Here is a 20,941-nt window from a genome sequence, read left to right on the forward strand (position 1 = left end):
GTACAGACAAAGCTCCTTGGTCCCCACAGGCTGGTAAGAAATCTGACACCAGCTAAGAGGTGGCTGTGCACACCTGTAATACCAACACTTGGAAAGCTGAGACAAAATTTGTGGCCAGCTTGGGCAATACAGCAAGATTCTATTTCAACAAAAATAAAACAGAAAATGCGGAGCTCTAGGCAGAGTGGACACTTTCTTAGGGCTACTTACTTGAGCGTGACCTGTTCTCACCTGTAGTTTGACTCTGGTCTTAAAAGGAGCAGAACACCAAGCTGTAGTTCGAGAGCTGTGCTGAGAAATAGCCTTATGCTGGTCTATGGGCCGTGGCCTCTGGTAGTTCAGTGTCAGGCCAAGAATAAGCTAGGCCCTTAAAACTGGAAAAAGAAGGATAATGGATTTGTCTGTGAGATATTTTTAATGTGTATCATTTTAACTTTAAAAAATTACTTTTTTTATCATTTTAAAGAATGATCTAATAACGCTGTTGGTGGTGATTGGCTTTGTTTACACCTCCTTCCTTTCCGTGTAAATCAATCTTTTCCCCCCTCTAAAACTCGTTTAAGTATAAAGGTCCCCCTGGGTGTGATGGTTCGTACCTGCAACCCCAGTGCTTCATAGCCTGAGGTTGGTGCCCTTGCCTCAGGAACAAAGTGGGGACTGGAGAGATGGCTCAGTGGTTCAGCGCCCCGGCTGCTCTTCCACGGGACTTAGTTTAGATTCCCAGCACCCTCGTGGTAGCGCAGGGCCATCTGTAACTGCCAGAGAATCAAAAGCTCTCCTCTAAGCCTCTGCAGGCACCAGGCACACAAGTGCTGCACAGACACGGGTGCAGGCAAAACACTGACACACAAAAGTGAAAAAGAAAATAATAATAATTTAAAAATCAAAGTACGTAACTACAGGGAAGCCAAGGCTCCACACGGTTTTAAAATGCAGGATGCTATATATTAAGCTCTTTGAGCTGCAGTCCTGTGCTCTAGTAACTAGAAGTTACCGGAGCTGGCATATAATCATTGTGAGGTCTTGCAGAGAGAGGGGCTGTCATTACCCCATAATGACAGCCACTCGTAGGACCTGTGAACTGATTCCACAACTTCCAGACTCTGAAGCCTTTGCTAACGTTCAGTTAGGACAGCCTGCCAGCCCTCCCCACACTTTTTCAAAGCATACACATCTGCCCGCCAAGCCACCAAGCAAGGAGCCCTTCGCTGCTTTGTCCTTTCGAGGCTTCCTCAAAGCATTGCACGTGAGTGCAGAAGAGTGCCCACTGACAGTGAGTGTGTATAGGCCATAGATAGCTGTCTCCAACCTTAGAATAAATGCTTGGTAAGTCTGTATCTCCCACTCTTTCTTCACGCTGACAGTCGGACCAGGAGGAGGATGCAGAGCTCAAGGCACAGGTAAAAAACTAAACATACAACAGCCCCCACCCCAGGCCAGTGTGTAATAAGTCATTGTCTGTCGGCCATGTTCAGATGTTTTCTGCATGTCCCCCCCCTCGGTTACCACGCCGACGGTGTGCAAAATCGCGTTTGATCCCTTGACTACCGTGTCCCTTACCTTTCCCTCTCTTCTCCCCTTTTTTCAGACTAGTCTGATTAAGCGAATAAAGGGTGAAAATGTGTATGTCAAACATAGTAATCTTATGTTAGAGGTTGGTATTGGTACACACCAGTGCATGTTTGTGTGTGGTGGTTCCCCCCCATGGCATACCTGTGGACTCAACCATGCTGCATGACCTGTGTGATCTGCTGCTTATGACTGTGTGTGATTTCTCGGCACACTCTGATCCCTTATTCTAGACTTAGGTTCCCGTTTCCGGTGTGTGTGTTTGTTTTAATCCTCTCTGGTTATATGTATACTATACTCCTTAGAATTCACCTTTAACTTTTTTTTTTTTTTTATGCTTGTGTGAAACTAAATTATTTTTCTTTCTCTTTTCCTGGAAATACTAAATTTACACAGGAGTGCTTGTGGTTGTGTCTTGAACCCTGATCCAAATTCAGTTTCCCTTTGGCTACTAATGTATTTGGTAAACTTTACAAAGAGAGAGAATAGAAAACCATTGTGAAAGTCTTGACTGTTGGACTCTTCTTGCTCTGAATCTAGGAGCTAGATAAAACTCAAGATGAACTGATGAAACACCAAACCAACATTAGCGAGCTGAAAAGAACCTTCTTGGAAACCTCTACAGAGACTGCCTTGACAAACGAGTGGGAAAAGAGGCTCTCCACGTCCCCCGTGCGACTGGCCGCCAGGCAGGAGGACGCTCCCATGATTGAGCCACTTGTACCCGAAGAGGTCAGTATTTGAGCCAGGGACTGGCGTCTTCTGCCCAGTGGTATCACTTCTCCTAGGATCTGGGACTAGGAAGAGGGTGTGGTGAGAGCTGGCATGAGGTGCTCAGTACCCCCAAGAAAGCTACCAGATAAGCAGCAGGTGGCTAAAAAGTGGGTCTCAGCATCGGATTGTGCCAAGAATGACCAGGCAGATGCAGGGATTGTGCCAAGAATGACCAGGCAGATGCAGGGAGGCTTCAGGGTTCATCGCCTGACTCTTACCTTTACTGTCAGTTAGAAGCCGATCTCCTAGTGAACCAGAGCTTTCTGTAAAGACATCTTTTCTCCTACATGTATGCTTCTGGTTAGTTGGAAAATGAGGCCTGATAAGACTGTCTGCTGTTGAAATGGGAGGCCAGAGACTGATAGCACTTCAGGACAGATATTATCTGGCATATAAAACTGGGCTTTTATTTAATTTTCTTTTGCTTTTATTTAATTTAATATCTTTTATTTTAGTTATGACTGGTTATTTTAACTAAATTCTAAATCAGTGCTTGCTTGTTTTTTTTTAAATGGGAAAAGCAGATAACGGAAGTCCCTATTTCAGTAAGACATTTCCATATAAGAAAATTGACTTTAAATGACAGATTTGGGGCTCAGCTGTGTCACCCCATGGCTCTACTCTGGGGGTACAGTGGCCATTTGATCATTCATTAGAGAGCACCCTGCTATCTCCCTCTTTCAGAACAAATCGGTTTTTTGGAAATTGCATCTTTAGAGCACTGTATTGATTAGCCACCTTATCAAGACCTTTTGCTTGGGAGATATTTGCCCAAGATGCTGTGACAGAATAGAAAATTACAACTCCAGCTGTTGTGTGGGAGCAACTCCAGCTGTTGTGTGGGAGCAATTCCAGCTGTTGTGTGGGAGCATCTCCAGCTGTTGTGTGGGAGCAACTCCAGCTGTTGTGTGGGAGCAACTCCAGCTGTTGTGTGGGAGCAACTCCAGCTGTTGTGTGGGAGCAACTCCAGCTGTTGTGTGGGAGCAACTCCAGCTGTTGTGTGGGAGCAACTCCAGCTGTTGTGTGGGAGCAACTCCAGCTGTTGTGTGGGAGCCTTTAAATGACCGTGTGCATGCAATGCTGAAGTCCTTGCAGAGGAAATAAGAGTCACATTACATCTACTGTACATCACACTTTTAACCTGCTTTGAACGCTGTTTATCAAAAGCCCTAGTATCTCATTATCACCATACTCATGACAAACCCAGGCCTAGCCGAGAAGGGAAGCGTTGACTATCCATCTGAGTTGCTTTGAAAAAGTTCCTTTTAGGCAGAATAAACAAGAATATTGTACCGAAGTCTCCCTGTACCATTAAACACCAGTTCCATTCAAATTGCTTAAGGATCAAGAGACAAAACTTCACTGTCAGTTTGATCTAATCATTATAGTCTTTGTGTGATTAAGAATATCGCTTGTGGACTACAGGAATAGCTCCCTCACTGAATAAAGCTCTTGCTGTGCAGTCATATGGACAGACGTTTGATTCCCCAAAATGCACCCTAAAACCAGATGTACCTCTATAGTCCAAATATCCCTGCTACAAAAAGAGGCAGAGACAACAGAGTGCTCAGAACTCCGGAGCCACCTGGGTTGGCATATACAGCAGCAAGCAACGAGAAACCCCGCCCCAACCGTGGTAGAAGACAGGAACCAAATGTTGTCCTCTGACCTCCAATACGTCCTGTGACACGTGTATGATTTCACTCACACATATACACAGGTGTGCACACACACGCACGCACACACCTGTAGATGTCACCTGTTATGCTGTCATAAATTTTAGTGTAATTTTAAAATCTGGGTTACTCTACTTCTGCTAAGATGTTAGATACTGGCCTGAGTTATAACTACACAAAACAAATAGCCACCAAAGCAAAACAAAGAAAGAAAATCGCATCTTCTCGCGTGGATGGTGAAGGAAACAGTGGGTGATAGATAGCCGTTCTGAATGCGAATTTTTAAGATGTTAATAAACACGAAGACTGTAAAAGTCAACGCCGTAAAGGCTGACAAAACGTTTTACTCCGAATCTTAGGGACTGGTGTCCCTGCAAGCAATGGACACAGCCAAGGGAGGCTCTTTCCAATTTAATCAAACACAAATGTCCCTTAGTGGCTAAAGGGCGTTGCCGCTTGGGTGCACCGACTGGAGGAGTCCAGAGCTGGCATTGGTGGCTACTGTCATGTCTCTGCTAAACTGCGGGCATCCCATGTGCCATCCCTGCTGTACATAGATGCAACCTCAGGAGGCTTTTGTCCGGGCTTGAGAATGATGTATACTGGGTAACAGGAAGCTTCAGGAAAGCAGTGGCCAGGTGATTTGGCTCCTGAGGGATGGGAGCTGTTCTCTCAGGGCCATGCGCTTCCCTAGACAGCTGGGCGAGTGGCTCTACATCCCCTTAGGGGCAGACACTTGTCAGTGATATCCAAGTCCAGCTGGGAGCTCCATAGACAGCGCAGAGAGCAGCTAAAGTGTCCTACTGTGTAAGTCAACTCCAATTTCTATATTTATACCTTGGCTTTTCTCTCCGGCTTTATAAACAGCCAGACAGTCATTTTAGCCTCCAGGTAGGCATGTACAAAGCAGATTCATTTACAGACCAAAGAGCAATCAGTTTGATTGTGGATAGGGCGCATTTTTCAAAGGATACAGATTACTTGGTATGACTCTGTCATTTGATTTGGCTACTTTAATTATCCAGGGTAGAAAGAAGCCCAGTTGTATCTACATAGAAATATTTAATTTATCTTTTTTAAAATTTGCATCCCAAATAAGATAAATTCTTTTCTGTCAGAACAAGGAAGAGACTTAGATTCAAATTTATGGCCTCAGGTTACTTGGTTTCTGTTTTGTTTTGGTTTTTTGATGAATTTCAGTGAAGAAATGGTATTTTGAAAAAAAATCTAATAACTTTAGTTTTTTAATGTTATCACCTTTTTATCTATAGTGATCAATAGTAATTGTTATCTCTTTAAAATGCTACCATATATGAACAGTTAGAAAATATTTAAAAATGAATGGTGAACTAATAATGATTATATTCTGAGAATTTCATGTGTTTACCATACATAAAGTCAGACTTTGATTGCCAGTGATTTCAAGTTTCAAATGTTTGAATAGCAGAGAAATATCAGAGGTGCCCCCAAGTGGTAGATAAAATCAAGTCCTTGTGAACATTAGGGAACAGATCAGCTCATGTAAGAGTCATGTGATCTGTGACACTGAGTACCGATAGTTCCCAGGAGGCCTTGCACACTGCACATAGGTGAGCACATTGTAGACTTGTGTTCCTCACTGATTACTTGCATATCAAAATTTTCTCAGTCCCAATGAAAAAGCAGCATTCCCTGTGCAGTACCAGGACTGTCCTCCTCTGCAGGTGAGCTGTACATTCACAGCTGTGTTCCCATCTGTAATATAGTGAGCCCAACACGTATAGTGCGTCTAATACAATATAGCTTTGTGTTTGCAAGTTCACCTGCTCCCTATCAGTTATTGGTAGAAAAACCTTGATAACCCGGAGACTCCGTGCTGTGAATGTGTGTCCCAGAACAGCACTTTGCCCCCAAGTACACTGCAGAGCAATGTTTACTAACTAAATACAGTGGCAGCATATGCACGTGGCTGTGTTCCTAGCCATGATAAAGACAAGTGTGTAGAGGCCTCAGTTTATCAGGAGCGCATCTCTTCATTAGTAGAGGCACTGGCTGGGTTGGGAAGGAGACCATGAATACACCTTAATTTTGTACCTACCCTCCTATGTAAGCTGTTTTTATTGATGTTTCCAATAACAGGCACATATTTTTTAAATTAGGTTTTATTTGGGTTTTTTTGTTTTGTTTTGTTTTGTTTTGTTTTGAAGCCAGGAGGTTTCCTGAAACCTACTGTGTAGGTGCCAGACTCTTTCCCTAGCTTTTATCTTTGGAATAACATTCATCTCAGTATTATAATGAGAGGTCTAACTGTTATTCTGGAAGACTGCCTATAAGTTTTGAACTTCTCTTCCCGTTCCTCACTTCTATTTGAAAAAGAGGTTGTGACTGAAAGTTTTTAATCTGCATCTAACAATTGCTCATAGTAAATTTTATCCTTTGCAATGTCTTCCTCCAGAACTGCAAGAGGATAGGAGTTATTTTCTCCTATGAAAATGGGCTACTTACCACCCAGTAGAAAGAGTTGTCTTAAGGCCAGGCATGGTGGTGTGTGCCTTTGATCCAAGCACTCGGGAGGCAGAGGCAGGCAGATCTCTGTGAGTTTGAGGTCAGCCTGGACTACAATGTGAGTCCAGGACAGCTAAGACTACACAGAGAAGTCCTATCTCAGAAAAAACAACAACAAAAGATAAAAGAAAATAAAGTTGTCTGAGAATATTATTGTAGTAAGTCCTACAGAATGTTCCAGATGTTCCCCTACAACCTCCTATAGGCAAGCAATTTTATGTAGTTCTTAATAAATGACCAGGAGGCTAATAATAGTCACCTCAGTACTAGAAGGACTGGTTGGGTTGGAAGGTAGGCCATGCTCTGACTTTCCTTCTAAGTCTATCCCACTGTGTTAGCTGTTTCTGTTTTTGATACATGGTTTTGAATGTGGGCTGAACTCCAAAGAGTTTTCATAAAGGTATATTGTTTCTGGGGTCTCCTTCTCAAAAACTCCGGCTTTATCAAGTTAACAGTTATAGGTAAGAGGTACAAATGGCCCATGTGCCGCCATGTGTGTACCTTTCCTCACCAAGCAGCTTGTGAGTGAGGACATGGTTGAATACTTGTCAGCAATAGAAGAGAGTGTGTTCTCCTACCTTTACTCTGAAGGATAGTGTCATCTCATTTTCTTTTAGAACTATTAGGGGCCATGAGAGAAACCCTGGATACCACTCCAGTGTGTTCTGCATTTGCGGGAAATGTAAAGTGCTTGAGCTCTGGGAGCATCCATTTCAGAAAATAACATTGCCCCTTGGAAATGATTATTAGAACTTGAAATGGTTCTAGAACATTTTTCACATTGGTAGTTCTTCAAGGAAAACATGAGTGGTGTGACTACATTGGTGATGCAGTACCACTTCCTAACTCGTCTTTCTGGAAACTGTCTACCTCCCTCTTTTCCAACCCAACCCCCTTTATTCAAACAGACCAAAGAAGACAGAGAGAGTTCTGAGAAAGTTGTGTTTTTACAGCAAGGAAGCTCACCATTCCTTGAGTCTCAGGTAAAAAGCCAACACAAATATTCGTGTAAAAAAAAAAAAAAAACCACTCTTAGGTCTCCAGTGTCACCAAAGTGTCCAGTTTTTAACTTCTTTAGATTTTTGTTTGTTTATTTGTTTGTTTGAAGCTAGGGTGGGTGTGTTAATTTGCTTAGACTTTGGGAAAGGGGGTTTTTCTCAGTTTGTTAGTGATAATTACATATTGCCCATGACTTCTGCATGATAAAAATTACCACTGAAGCTTCGGCTCTCCCCCACTGTCTGTTTTCATCTGGAGACTGCTACTGTTGCAAGCGACCATGACTGAATTTGAAGGCTCTGAACTGACGTTGATTTTCTTACTAGCCAAGTGTGATTAAGAACATGGGGGCAGGAGTCTCCACTGATTCTGCGTCTACTGCTCATCAAGTAATTTTCCAGAAAACTGTCCCATCGACCCTAGAGGTTATTTTTTTTTTCAAGTCATTTATTTCAGTCCAGTGACAGAATGTAGATCAACCCATAATGATTTTGCTTAACACAAGCAGATATCTTGACTCAAGTTTTCAGGCTATAGTAAATGCAAAACATAGCGCCCTAGTTTAAGTCGTAAAACAGAATGCGCAGCTGCTGTGGTCTGGCCTGCCTTCTGTTATCTGATGGGCTGGTCAGCTGTTACCTCCTCATCTGTTAGCGATCCTGTAGGCCAAGGTTCCCTACCTTTCTTCTGCCATGTGGGACACAAATTACTGAGACATCGAACCTCGGTTATAGTTAAGCTCGGAACAACTCTACAAGCTGCTAAGTCTTACTTACCAAAGGATCCGATCAGTAGTGTTGCGCCAGGGGAAATCCCGTTACAGTGCCTCAAATACGGGGACTCTCAGTGTGCATTACTGCAAGTATAGTCATGAGTTGACTTCCCTAGGTAAGGAGATAAATTTGCACACACGAAGAATGCTATTTACAGGAACTTGGAGAACGCCGGCAACTTCCTTGGGAGACACCAGTAGGAGAAGCATTGTATAACACCAGCAAAGAAGGACAACTGCCCTTTGTGCCTAACGTGTAGCACTAAGTAGCTCAGCTGTACTGTCCAATCTTAAGATAAAACGCAACCGGACGCTGACCGCACGGTCAAGTAGGTTTCCTATAAATTCATTGCCAAAGTATGTTCATATTTGAAGAAACTTGAAATTTCAAAGGCTGCCCCACACAATGTATGATGGGTTGAAATTATATTTTCTGTGAGTGGAGACTGCAGTCATAATTCTTAGATGGCAGATAACAGTCATCCTTTGCTTCAGGCCGACCCCATGCTCAAGTGTAGTTTATGCTATTTTTTTTTTTATCTTATTTTAGAAACAAGGTACCATCAGCTTTTCTAATTTAGCTTTTATATCTCAAATATAGGGCACAGAGGATTGGGTTATTGTAGACAAAATACCCACTGAGGTAGCTGATGGTGATTTGAAAAAGATTGTGACTTACAAGGTGGTGACTGTGAGCAGTAAAACTGGTGAGATCCCAGCCGACGTGCTGAAATCTGGCATGATGGACATGCATGGCTTCGATGGCTTGGCCACAGAGATGCACCTCCAAGAAGAGAGCATGCAGAAGACATACACGCTGGGAAAGTCCTACGACACTGTCTCTGGGAGAATAGTTACCATGACTGGGAAAGCTAAAGACTGGGAGAAAGAAGCAGCGCAGCTCTCCATGCGGGAAGCCCTGCGGAAGACAGAGAGAGGCGCTTCAGACGCCATGAAAGTTGGTCCCCTGCTGGTGGAATACGAGGTCCTAGAAGCCCTGACTGATGAGAAATCCAGAAGAGGACCTGAGGTCCAGACCCCAAAGCGGAGATTGTCTGAATCCCTGGCGCCCATCAAGGAAGCCGAATCTCGTCGGCAAAGCCCTGAGGAAGATGACGCCCAGAAGGCTCCGGAGCTGGGAGAGGGTGCAGTTGCCCACGCCCGGCTCAGCAAAACCCAGCAGGTGCCCGAATGTGAGGTCCTAAAGGTGGGACCCTTTGGCCCACGCAGGAAGAGCCTGTCTGAGTGGCGGTACACCCAGGAGCCAGCCATCACGGTCGCCACTGCTCACTACGTCACTGAGTCGTCCTCATCCCAAGTGGTGGTAACCAGTGGCTCTCACTTGGTCCAGCATGAGTTTTTTGAACCGGCGCCCTTCCACCCTGAACCTTTCCCGTTTCTCTGGCTGCTTCGCTTTATGTTGAGAGCAGCAAACCCAGCTTTTTATTTCCATGATTAAATCAATACTGCAGTCCAAAGTCAGCATCAAAACACTTTTGCATTTTATTTCCAGCTGCCCGTTCCCAAAGACGTGATAACGCTGCTGTGGCTTGCAATGACCGGGCGTGGAGGGAGGGGAGGGATATTGACCCGCTTAAATCGGCGCCACCCTGATCCTAATAACTCTCTGCTTTAGCACACGAGGGCTCGTGACCACCTAGTTTGCTACGTTACGCCTCATTCTTTTCTGTTTCCAAGCTCTCTCCGTGGTCTCCTCCATTCCTCCTCCCTTTTTCCTCTGCCTCCAGTTTTGTCTAACAAGCCGCAAATCTGTGTGTCTGAGGTGCCTCTCTCGTGCTTGACTGTCCTTTCTTTGTTCACTCAGACTAAGCAGTCTTCTGGGGAGAAGCTCACGGATGGCTCGGAGATCCTCAGTCTGTTAGAGTCTGCGCGAAAACCCACAGAGTTCATAGGAGGGGTCTCGTCGTCTACCCAGAGCTGGGTGCAGGTGGCCGTTCGCTCCCATCCTTGGTGTTTCTGACTGTGCCCATTTGCTCTGCTTTGTGAGTCTGTGGCAGGCATGCATTTGTGTTTTGCACCCAAGTGGCCTTGCCTCTGTACCAGTGATTGTCCTTTGTGCTGGTCCACGCGTCTGTCATGTGCCTTCCACGCCACTCCGAAAACCTGGTTCCTGTACTCAAAAGCAATCATGTTAGGGCATTTGAATAGCGTTTAATTTTTTAGAAGCCTTTTGTCTCATCCGCTGGGCCTAAGGGTGTCCTGCAAAGCTTCCTTTTTCTTTCTTTCCACTCGCATACTTTATTGTATTCTGTCTTTTGCCAATGCTCCAAGGAAGCTGTGCAGGCCTCGGGGTGTGTGTGTGTGTGTGTGTGTGTGTGTGTGTGTGTGTAACAGGCACACCTCAAAGCTGACTGGAGGAAGGAAAGCTAATTTTTATTTCCATCCATGTTTGTGCATATGAGCTCTCGATGCTGGCTGTGGATGTCCTAGCGAGCGGCAGCCTTGGGGGCTTTGTTCGCTTTGTCTTGTCTTATGAAGGGCCACTCAGACACTGTCCTCTTCCCACACAGAAACAGGAAACGAAGACAGAGTCCATTGAACCAGGGGTGGACTCAACGTCACACACCAAGCCCCTCATCTCGGAGAAGGTGCTGCAGGAAACAGTGATGACAGAGCAGAGGAGGGGGATGAACGCGCACGCCAGCGGAGATGCTCCCCACACAGCCGGGGATGAAAGGGCAGCAGCCTCACAGTCCACGCCCGCAGATCCTCACGGTGTGGAAGGAAAAGAGGGCTCAGCTAAGGAAGAAAGGGGAGAGGACAGGGACAAGTCTGTCCCTGATCAGGAGCACCCAGCCAGTGTCTCGCATGAGGAAGAGCAGGTGTCAGCCATGCACCCTTCCGAGACTTTGGAACAAAAATCTCATTTTGAGGTAAATGGTAGCAACTACTACTGTCATGCGGTGCCCTGAGGTTTAAATGAGTGTGAAAGTGGAGCTAAGTTTAATGTGACACCTTGTCGTGCGTGGGCCTTTGGCTTCCCTCTGTTCTTTTTCTTGTCCCCACGCTTGTTTTCAGATTTTGGGTCACATAGAAACTAGTTAAGTACTGATGATTTGTAGTTCCAGGAAGTGGCTTCTGTTATTGAAATTATAACTGACAAAAGACATGGGGAACCAATGCTTAGATATCAAAAAATCTGAGGGCTACCAAGATGGCTCCGTGGCTAACAGTGCTTGGCCACACAAGCTTGATGACCTGAGTTCAATCCCTGGAGCCCACAGTGGAAGGAGAGGGCCGAGTTCTGAGACTTGTCCTCTGACACACACCACACACGCACATGCACACACACACAGATATACACACAGACAGACACACGCACAACACACAGACACACAGATATACACACAGACAGACACACGCACAACACACAGACACGCGTGCGCACGTGCACACACGCACACGCACGCACACACACACGTACGCACACACACACACAGACACACAGATATACACAGACACATACACACACAGACACGCGCGCGCACACATACACACATACACACACACACACGCGCGCGCGCGCGCACACACAGGACTAGAAAACACTCCACCCGCTTCCAGAGCTGTTTTTATCCCCTTGTGCTGAGATTCTCCCAGCATTGGTGGGTGGTGACTGATGACGTGATGCTTGCCTCCCCTCCCCTCATTACTAACATAAGAGATCATTTACACATTAATTCTATCAGCGCTTGCACAGGAGACTGAGGAGAAGGGATCGATTTTCTTATATTTCCTCTAAAATGTTTCCGTTGCCTTGAACATTCTGTGTCCACAACACTGTGGGATTTGGAGAGACTGGCATGGGCTTGTTGTGTGCTGTGACCCCCCTATCCTCGCCCTCCATTTAATATGGACACTTTTGTCAAGAACAAAAGCACTAAGGAGACCAAGATGAGAGAGAGAGAGAGAGACACACGCTCAAACTGGGTGCACGCCTCCATAACCTCTCCCTTCCTCCCCACTCACACAGTCGTCCACTGTGAAGATGCAAAGCGTGAGTGTGGGCAGTGTTTCTCCAGGAGGAGTAAAGCTAGAAATCTCTACCAAGGAAGTGCCAGTAGTTCACACAGAAACCAAAACCATCACATACGAGTCATCACAGGTAAGGCGCCTATAAAGACCAGAGGCAACTTCATGGCTTCACGCTGTCAAGTGTAACTAGTGTCAATCCAAGGCTTAGAGGATCCAGCATCCAAAGTATCTCTCTCAAAACCCGTGCTATACTATAGTTCGATTATTGATTATGGAGCTACTGGTGACTTGACCAAAGCTTCAGATAATTCTGACACACACAAGCCTCAGAGGCCTGGGTGTGCAGCTATGGGTAAGAAAGGTCTCCGTCAGCCAACCATTACTCACATTGTGTAAGCCTTGGTTGCCTGTGGCTTTGCCTAGACCTTACCCCAAGCAGCTCTCACATTCTATCTGACCTGAGCAATGATTGTGGGAAGCAATCTCCCTATGAGTTCCAGGTTCCCCACGGATATACAGATCAGTGGATGCTCCAATCCTTTAGCTAGAACACTATAACATTTCCTTATAACTTGCCGACACCCTCGGGAATAATCTCCATAATCTCTAGATGCACAACACAGACGCTGTGCTGGTGGTGGTTGACTATACTTAGCAAATATCTGCACATGTCCAGCCTGGCTGCAAATAGATTTTGAGTATTCTCCATCTTTGGCGGATTGAGTCCTCAGAGAGGGAGGGCCGTGTTCACTCACTCGTTGGAGTGCATTAAAGCATAAACAGTCCCGCGGAGAAGAAATGGAACCCTGCAGTGTGCTGCGTGCATATGTTCTTGTCTCTGCTTAGGTCGATCCCGGGGCAGACCTGGAGCCAGGCGTGCTGATGAGCGCACAGACCATCACATCTGAAACCACTAGTACCACCACCACCACGCACATCACCAAGGTGAGCAGAGCAGACGCCCGCACCTGTTCTTGGCAGCTGGAGGAAGGCGCTAATCATCAGAACTCCCGACAGATTGGGCGGCACAAGGAATTCATTGCTTGCCTGTCAGATGCCAAGTTAGCTATGTTAAACGCGAGCTCCGAAACATCTGTGTTCCCCATGCACTTGTCACCCTAGGCTTGTTTCTGTTGAGCCCGTGGTGCTCACTCCAGTAGCGGACATAGAGCCGACCGCGTAGAAATCGGGCCTACCCAAACCCAGAGAACAGGGCCACATCCTCACTTTTGAAAGTGAACCTGCTGGATGCCTGTGGTAGAGTGCTGTTGTAGTTCAGGGAGAATGAATGCAAGGTGGTGCTATGCCGCCACCCCTTCCTGCCCTCACCACCCCCACCCCACCCTGCCCCTCCCCCACCCGTGAGCAACTCACAAGGCTCTCCTGCTTCCTTCAGACTGTGAAAGGAGGCATTTCAGAGACGAGGATTGAGAAGCGGATAGTCATCACGGGAGACGCGGACATCGATCACGACCAGGTAGCGTGTGTGAGGAGGAGCAGTGAGTGTGAACACGTTGGCCTTTCGGTTCCCTTCAGCATGTATTCTTCGACAAGTTTCGGGATTAGCTTCCCAGTACATGGCTTCGAATCCTTCCCATAATCATTGTACCCCGTTGTTAATTGTGGGTGTAGATTTAGCTACTGCTCACGCATGTCCCACCTCCTTTTTGTTTCTGCCCTTCTGTGATTTCCTGGGGATAGGCGCTGGCTCAGGCAATTAAAGAGGCCAAAGACCAGCACCCTGACATGTCCGTGACCAAAGTAGTGGTCCATAAAGAGACAGAAATCACACCGGAAGACGGAGAGGATTGACCTGAGGTAAGAGGTGGCATGGATTCTCCAGGCTTCCCGCAGGTGGCATGTGGCATGGTACGCTTCCATCCTTCACCTGATCAGCCCTGCCCCCAGCCCCACCCCTGCCCCGCCTCCTTTGTTCTCTCACTGGCACTTGTGGGGCTGGCTATAAAGAAGATGGAGACCTGCTTTGGGGGTACCGGGCTGCCTGGGATGGCGAGAGTCCATCTTCAGAGCTGTTGTGCACCCATGCCAGTCAGGGAAGAAGGGAAAGTGGGAAGGGTCCTTGCTTGCGAGACCACACGGTTGCTCCCTTCATCCTCTGGACTTTGCATTCTCCTCATTAACTTGCCACGCGGGCTAGTGAAAACCAAGCCCGGTTCTTATGACAAGCTGAATTTGTGTTTCAACTCATAGTTGTAGAGAAATTAGCCGTACTCCCCCATGCTTTTGATGAAGCACCGTCCCTTGGAAGTGCACTCTTCCAAGACAAAACGTCTATGCCTCTGACTGTCTCGTTTAGCTTGGATCCGAGCACCAACTCTCTTCTTGAGTGTCTTATATTTCCCGTATTTTGTGGGAGGCAAAAATGCAGGTTTGTGGTCCTGTTTTCCTCCTGAAACTGCATGCCTTGTCATAGTGCGGCCAGCATCGCCAGCAGACTCAGCCTCTGTGTGTGCAGCCTTGTCGTGTACACGGACCTGCCGTGTAAGAACTCAGGTGGCCTTGAGCATGCCTGGGTGGGCTGCGAACACCGGCTGCGGTAGCAGCTGCTTACACACACGTGTACTCCTGAATAAGACACTGAAAAGCCTTTGTCCAGGTCTGCTTCAGATTTAGCATTTCGATTAATGAGTAATATCTCTTTAAAATAAGAAAAATAAATGCTAAACTCACTGAGGCTCAAACTAACAAGATCCTTGAAGACAAAGGCAAATGAGAGGAAAGATTGGCTTTTTGTTTTTTTGTTTTTCTCTCAGTGGGCTTGGGCGATGTAACTTTAGGTCGCAATGTCACAGCATATCCCGTCATAATGGGCGCTTTAACTTCTAATGTACTTTTTTGTGACTTCTCAGATATTTTCAAATGAGAAACTAATTTACTATTTCTTCCCACAGGAATAACTTAGCTTGCACATGAAACCCAGTCATGTAAAGCGTTAGGAAAACCGGAGCCTATGTGGAGCTCCTTCTTCTAACCCAACTGACTTACATCTATCCGTGGAAAATTCCAATCCAGAAGAGCTGACCTTGACCATCAATGAAAGACACTGGCAGAGAGACCCTCCCGTAATAGAGCAATCTGAATCAGCATCACTAAATTGATACTGCATGAAGCAATGACTAAAAAAAATCACAAAAGAGCCGCACTTTTAATTTTCACCAAAATATGTTTCAATTCTACCTGCACGCTCCTAGCCAACAGTGTGAACCGTGATCTCATGTGACACATCAACAGCCCATGCCTTTCATAGTTTATTATTAAAGTCTCAACAGAATCGCAGTCTCATAGGTGACAAGTCCTCTGTTTACAAATAAATGTTAACTACCCTAAAATGCTACCAGCCGTCTAGGTCCGCTGTGTCAGGTTAGGTGAGCCAACGCTGACTTTATTTAGTAAACAACTTGAATCTTCTCCTTGCCTAATCTGGTTTTCGTATTCTCCCAGTAATGACTCTCTGACCCTCTAGAAATACTTATTGCTTACCATCTTGCTTTGTCTCTAATTCGTTATAAGGTAGCACTGATTTTAGCACATTGATATAATGCTTCCTGGTCACCTTGTCTGGTCTGCGTTCAATCCAGAAAGATTCCCGGAATTACCTAGGCAAACCCTCAATATGTAAATCATCACTGTTTGGGAAGAAAATCTGTATTTTTGTTAGTTTACAATATGAAAATTCACTCCAGGGAGACCGGCCAGGCTTCTTTTCCTTTGTGTTTTTTCCTTTTTCCTTTTTTTTTTTTTTCATTGCTTTTTTTTCTTCTTCTTTTACTTGAACAAAAAGGTGTTTTATTTACAAATCTGGTCCATATTTACAATCTAGTTCAGAGCCAAGCCTTAAATTGTACAGAATTTTCACTGTAATTAAGATACTCGGTGTTTAGTTATAAATAGCCTCCAGAAAGATATATTCTCCCTTACACTGTCGACTGCATCACACCCCGTCATGAATGATGTTACCGCATTGCGAAATAAAAGTGGCAAATGCATTGAAAGCTCTACTCTTCCGTGTGGACTGATTGCAGTTCTGTGTGGTTTAGCGCCCAGGTACACATTTACATCAAAGGCCTCATCTCGCTGAACTACGGAAGAATCCTTTTTAGTCAGGGCTGGAGATTCACACACTCTGTCTACGGTGTACAGACCTCATATGCTTGGGGATGATACGGCAAAATGCATTTATATAAATAGTCAACTGCCTACAGTGGCTTCAAAGGGACGTTATAGAGTCCCATTTTCAGTTTCATGAGGAAGGGGGCTTTGTGTTTGTGCGTACTTCTGGCCTAGCCAAGAACCACTATTTTGGGAAACAGCTCCACAGTTAAGTAAAGCAGGTAGAGGGTATTTCAAAGTCCTGTATGACCTCACCCAGCTATGCAGTCGTATCACACTCCTCACATGGTGGGAATGAGAGATAAAATCCAAAGTAATGCCTGCCTCTGTTGACATCGTCCATGTCGCAGTCTGCCTAGCTTTCTGACTTGAAACCTTAGAGTCTGGCACCCAGAGCTCAGTGGGTGAACTGCCTGACACAGAAGGCAAATGTGAGAAATGAATTTCAGTCCAACACATTTTTTTTAAAAAGCCAGGGACTCTTCCCTGGCAGAGGACCCAGGTTTGGTTCCTGGCACCCACTCAGCAGCTCACAACCATCTGTCACTATAGTTCCAAGAACCCCAAAACTCTCCTGGCCTCTGCAGTCACCAGGCATGAACATAGTGTGCATTCATACATACATACATACAAACATACATACATACAAACATACATACATACATACATACATACATACATACACTCAAGCGAACACTGATACACATAAAATAACTCTTTTAAAGTCCAATGTGGTGTGTGCTTGTGACCCAGTGCTGTGGGGGTTGCTTCCGTTGACTAGTCAGTCAGCCTCACCCAATCCATGAACTCCATACCAGTGAGAGACCCTGTCTCAAAACCAATGTGGATGGCTCCTAGGAGCATCCAATGTTAGCTTAGCACACTCGCATGCGGTCAGACGCAGACACTTAAATACGCCAATGAGGACACACACATGACAATAAAAAAATTAGCAATGCTTAGAAAGTTAAGTCCCTTTCAGCTCATCACTAAGCATCATTTTAATTGTGTTTGTCAATCAAAAGTATGTTCACGGGCTGGAGAGATGGTTTAGCAGTTCAGAGCACTTGTTGCTCTTGTAGAGGACCCATGTTTGCTTCCCAGTACCGAGCTGGTAGCTCACACCCATGTGCAACTCCAGTTTTAAAGGATCCAGTGCCTTCATCTGATCTCTGTGTGTACCAGGCACACACATGGTGTACAGGTGTTGGGGGGGGAGCAAAATATACACACAAAGCTAAAGAGAAGTCTCTAAGGTATATTCAGAAAGTTAACATTTTAGTTGACATATAAAACTGGCACACTGTCCTGAAATTGCCTGCACCTGTCTTCCAAATGGAGTCCAAGTCTCACCTAGGCTAGGTGTTCTTACACGCCTTCATGTTTTTCACCTTAGGAATAACACGCATCGTCAAGAGAGTCCTATATTTTCAGCCTTGTTTTCGTTCTCCACAGTGTTCCTCACACTTGTCCCAGCTTCCGCCCGCACTTATCAAGTTCCAAGGTCTCCTGTGTGTTTAGGTATCTGTGACAGAAGTACTTCCTTGTTAGCACTACCCCTAGCATCGTTAGTGTTATTACTACGTTATTATTATTTTTATTATTATTACATTATTACTATTATCGTCATTGTTATTGCTATTATTATGATTATATGTTACTACAAAATTAGCAGCTAGAGATAGAATACATCTTTGGCCTGTGGCTTCTGTGAGTTACATGTGCGTGTCTCTGTCTGATTGAATGTCACAGCAGTGTCTGCCGGGCCTTGGAGTCTTGTCTAAAGGGGAATCCTGTACTTCCAAACTCTCTGCGGAGAAGGATGTACTTACAAGTCCCCCACCTCACCCTTGGTTGTTTTCATGATGAGGGCTTCGTCTTTGTTTCCTCAAAGCTACAAAGCAGGAAGAAAATTTAGCATTCAGTGTTGCAAGGATGCGGCCGGGCTACAGCAGTGTCGTCTTATATGGCGTAGCATAGCCGAGGGTGCGGCTTCCCGCTATAAAGCCAGATTCGAGTTAGATACAAGGCACGAGTCCTCAGAGCATCTGCACATTTTAATTTCTGATTCAGTGACTCATTAGCTGCTACAAAGCGTTTCCTAATCCAGTAGTTTGAAAGCTCAGTTTCAGTTATGTATGTAACTGGCTCACTCATGGGGAAGATTTAAGTAATCTCAAAGTGTTTAGTATCGCTACAATATTATGAAAATGACCTCAAATAGAAGCTAAGATTCAAGTCCACTGTGGCAAGAAAAGCAGAATGTATAATTCTTTTGAATAAGCAGCTGCGGGGTGTGGAGAATTGCAAAGCTAAAAACACTGGGACACATGTAGTCTGGTAGCACATAGTTTCACAATGACTGGACTACAGAAGCCGTAGATGTCATCTTAACAGCTCTTTTAAAACTCTTACATAAGCCAGGCATAGTGGCGCATGCCTTTAATCCTAGCACTCGGGAGGCAGAGGCAGGTGGATCGCTGTGAGTTTGAGGCCAGCCTGGTCTATAAAGTGAGTCCAGGACAGTCAAGGCTACACAGAGAAACCCTGTCTCGAAAGACGAAAAAACAAAACAAACAAACAAAAAATTCTTAAGTATTTTCTCTAGACACAGAGTGAACAAAAAAAAAAAATCCTTCGGGTAAAATACCACTTCCACAAAGGCTCAGGGCAAAGACCTGGGTTCGGTTCCCAGCACCCACTTGACAGTTAACAGTGGCCTGTAACTCTAGTTCCAGAGAATCCAACACCCTCCTCTGCACCCCATGGGCACTGCACACACATGGGACACTTGCATATGCTCAAGCAAAACACCAATGCAATGCACATAGTATAAAAATAAATCTTTTTTAAAAATTGCTTCTCGTCCATGGCTCATGCTGGGTGCCTGGCTGTGTGGGGACATCCAGAGCCTCCTTGCACTGGGGTGGACAGACAGATCCCCAGGGATCCTGAGATACCCAGTGCTACAGGGAGAGACGTGAGGACATCACCACTGATGTGGAAATCACAAATGGTTTCACTTTCGTGAAAAGAAAATGTGTTACTCTTTTATCACCTATACACTTCTGGAGTTTCCGAGCCACAGCTGAGGGTCACCGAGGTCATACACACTCTTTGGCTCAATTTGTAAGTGATTGTTACACTGTCTTTTTTATATATCACCTTCTTCATAGCATTTCTATAGCTATAGTAATTTAATTTCAAATTTAGCTATATTTTTAAATATCAAAAGAAAACAAATTCAAAATTATTTCTAACTTATAAACCAGGGTTGTAAATGTGTCTTCAGTTATTTGCAATTCCCACATCGCCCATGTAAGAAATGTCTGCCTTGGTCTGCCATAAAGGTGACCTTGTATTTTAATAGATATTTATTTGTGAAGTAAAGCTAGACTGTTCTATTTTTTAAATAAGTTTTATGGCAAGTTGTTGAAGCATGTAAAACTGTGATCCCAGAAATGGCTTTTTTGACAGACAATATCTTATAGGAGCTTTGCGATTTAGGAGGGGTGATAGAAGAGCTGATGATATGTAATCACACCACACACACGCACACACACAGACACACACACACACAGAGACACATGCACACACAGACATACACACACCACACACTACACACACACGCACACACACATACCACACACTACACACACACGCACACACGCCACACACACACACCACACACACATACACCATACACATGCACACACACAGCACACACGCACAGACACAGACACATGCACACACACACCACACACACACTGCACACACACACACTACACACATGTATACACACCACACACATACCACACACACACACATACACACATACACACTTAGCTCCATCACAGACATGAGGGCAGCAGAAACCCAACCCTCACAGGGTCTTACTTATCTTTCTTCAGTCGTGATGCCATCTCAAGCCCTTTAATGTCACAAAACTATGAGGACATTAGTCACTTTTCATCACTGTGACAGAAGGCCTTGGATAAACAGTGTAAACTAAGAGGTTTTGGGTTTTGGTCTCATCTGGCTGCATTGCAGTGAAGCTGTGGGGAAGCAGGATGTGACATCAGCACAGACATTTGATAGATGATACCACTCACCTCATGACAGTCAGGAAACAGAAAGAGGAAAGAGGCCCACAGTAAGATCTACCCTTCAAGGGCACACCAGCAGCTACCTGTGTTCCTCAGTAGTTTCCATGCCCCCGATCGTCTGGTGAATTATAAACCCATCAACAGATTAATTCGTCGGTTAGGTCAAAGCCCTCATCACGTTCTAAAACCTTCCTGTAGTCACTGCACTGGAGACTAAGCCCTGGGTACACGAACCTTCAGAGGACTTTTCGTATCAAAATCGTAGCAAACACCACAAGGCGTCTAATTTGAAGATGAGGGGTCGGATATATAACTAAGCCTAACATGGAAGGAAGCTCATCGTGTTGGGTAGGGCAGGAACCCGGGGGACCCTT

The 20,941-nt window shown here is 45.3% G+C and overlaps 1 protein-coding gene across 1 annotated transcript in view; it reads left to right on the forward strand.

Moving 5' to 3' along the window:
* The window catches only part of Epb41l3 (erythrocyte membrane protein band 4.1 like 3), a 157,151-nt gene extending 140,798 nt beyond the window's left edge, over positions 1-16,353 (forward strand). The window contains exons 15-23 of the mRNA XM_051154467.1: positions 1,365-1,400; positions 2,110-2,301; positions 10,160-10,282; positions 10,866-11,228; positions 12,329-12,460; positions 13,177-13,275; positions 13,727-13,807; positions 14,032-14,148; positions 15,243-16,353. Of these exons, the coding sequence (XP_051010424.1) occupies positions 1,365-1,400; positions 2,110-2,301; positions 10,160-10,282; positions 10,866-11,228; positions 12,329-12,460; positions 13,177-13,275; positions 13,727-13,807; positions 14,032-14,142 (1,137 nt within the window). The 3' untranslated portion in view covers positions 14,143-14,148; positions 15,243-16,353. The remainder of the gene's footprint in view (positions 1-1,364; positions 1,401-2,109; positions 2,302-10,159; positions 10,283-10,865; positions 11,229-12,328; positions 12,461-13,176; positions 13,276-13,726; positions 13,808-14,031; positions 14,149-15,242) is intronic.
* The last annotated feature ends 4,588 nt before the right edge of the window (positions 16,354-20,941 follow it).

This window comes from Acomys russatus, chromosome 12, assembly GCF_903995435.1.
Source record: "Acomys russatus chromosome 12, mAcoRus1.1, whole genome shotgun sequence".
Taxonomy (NCBI): domain Eukaryota; kingdom Metazoa; phylum Chordata; class Mammalia; order Rodentia; family Muridae; genus Acomys; species Acomys russatus.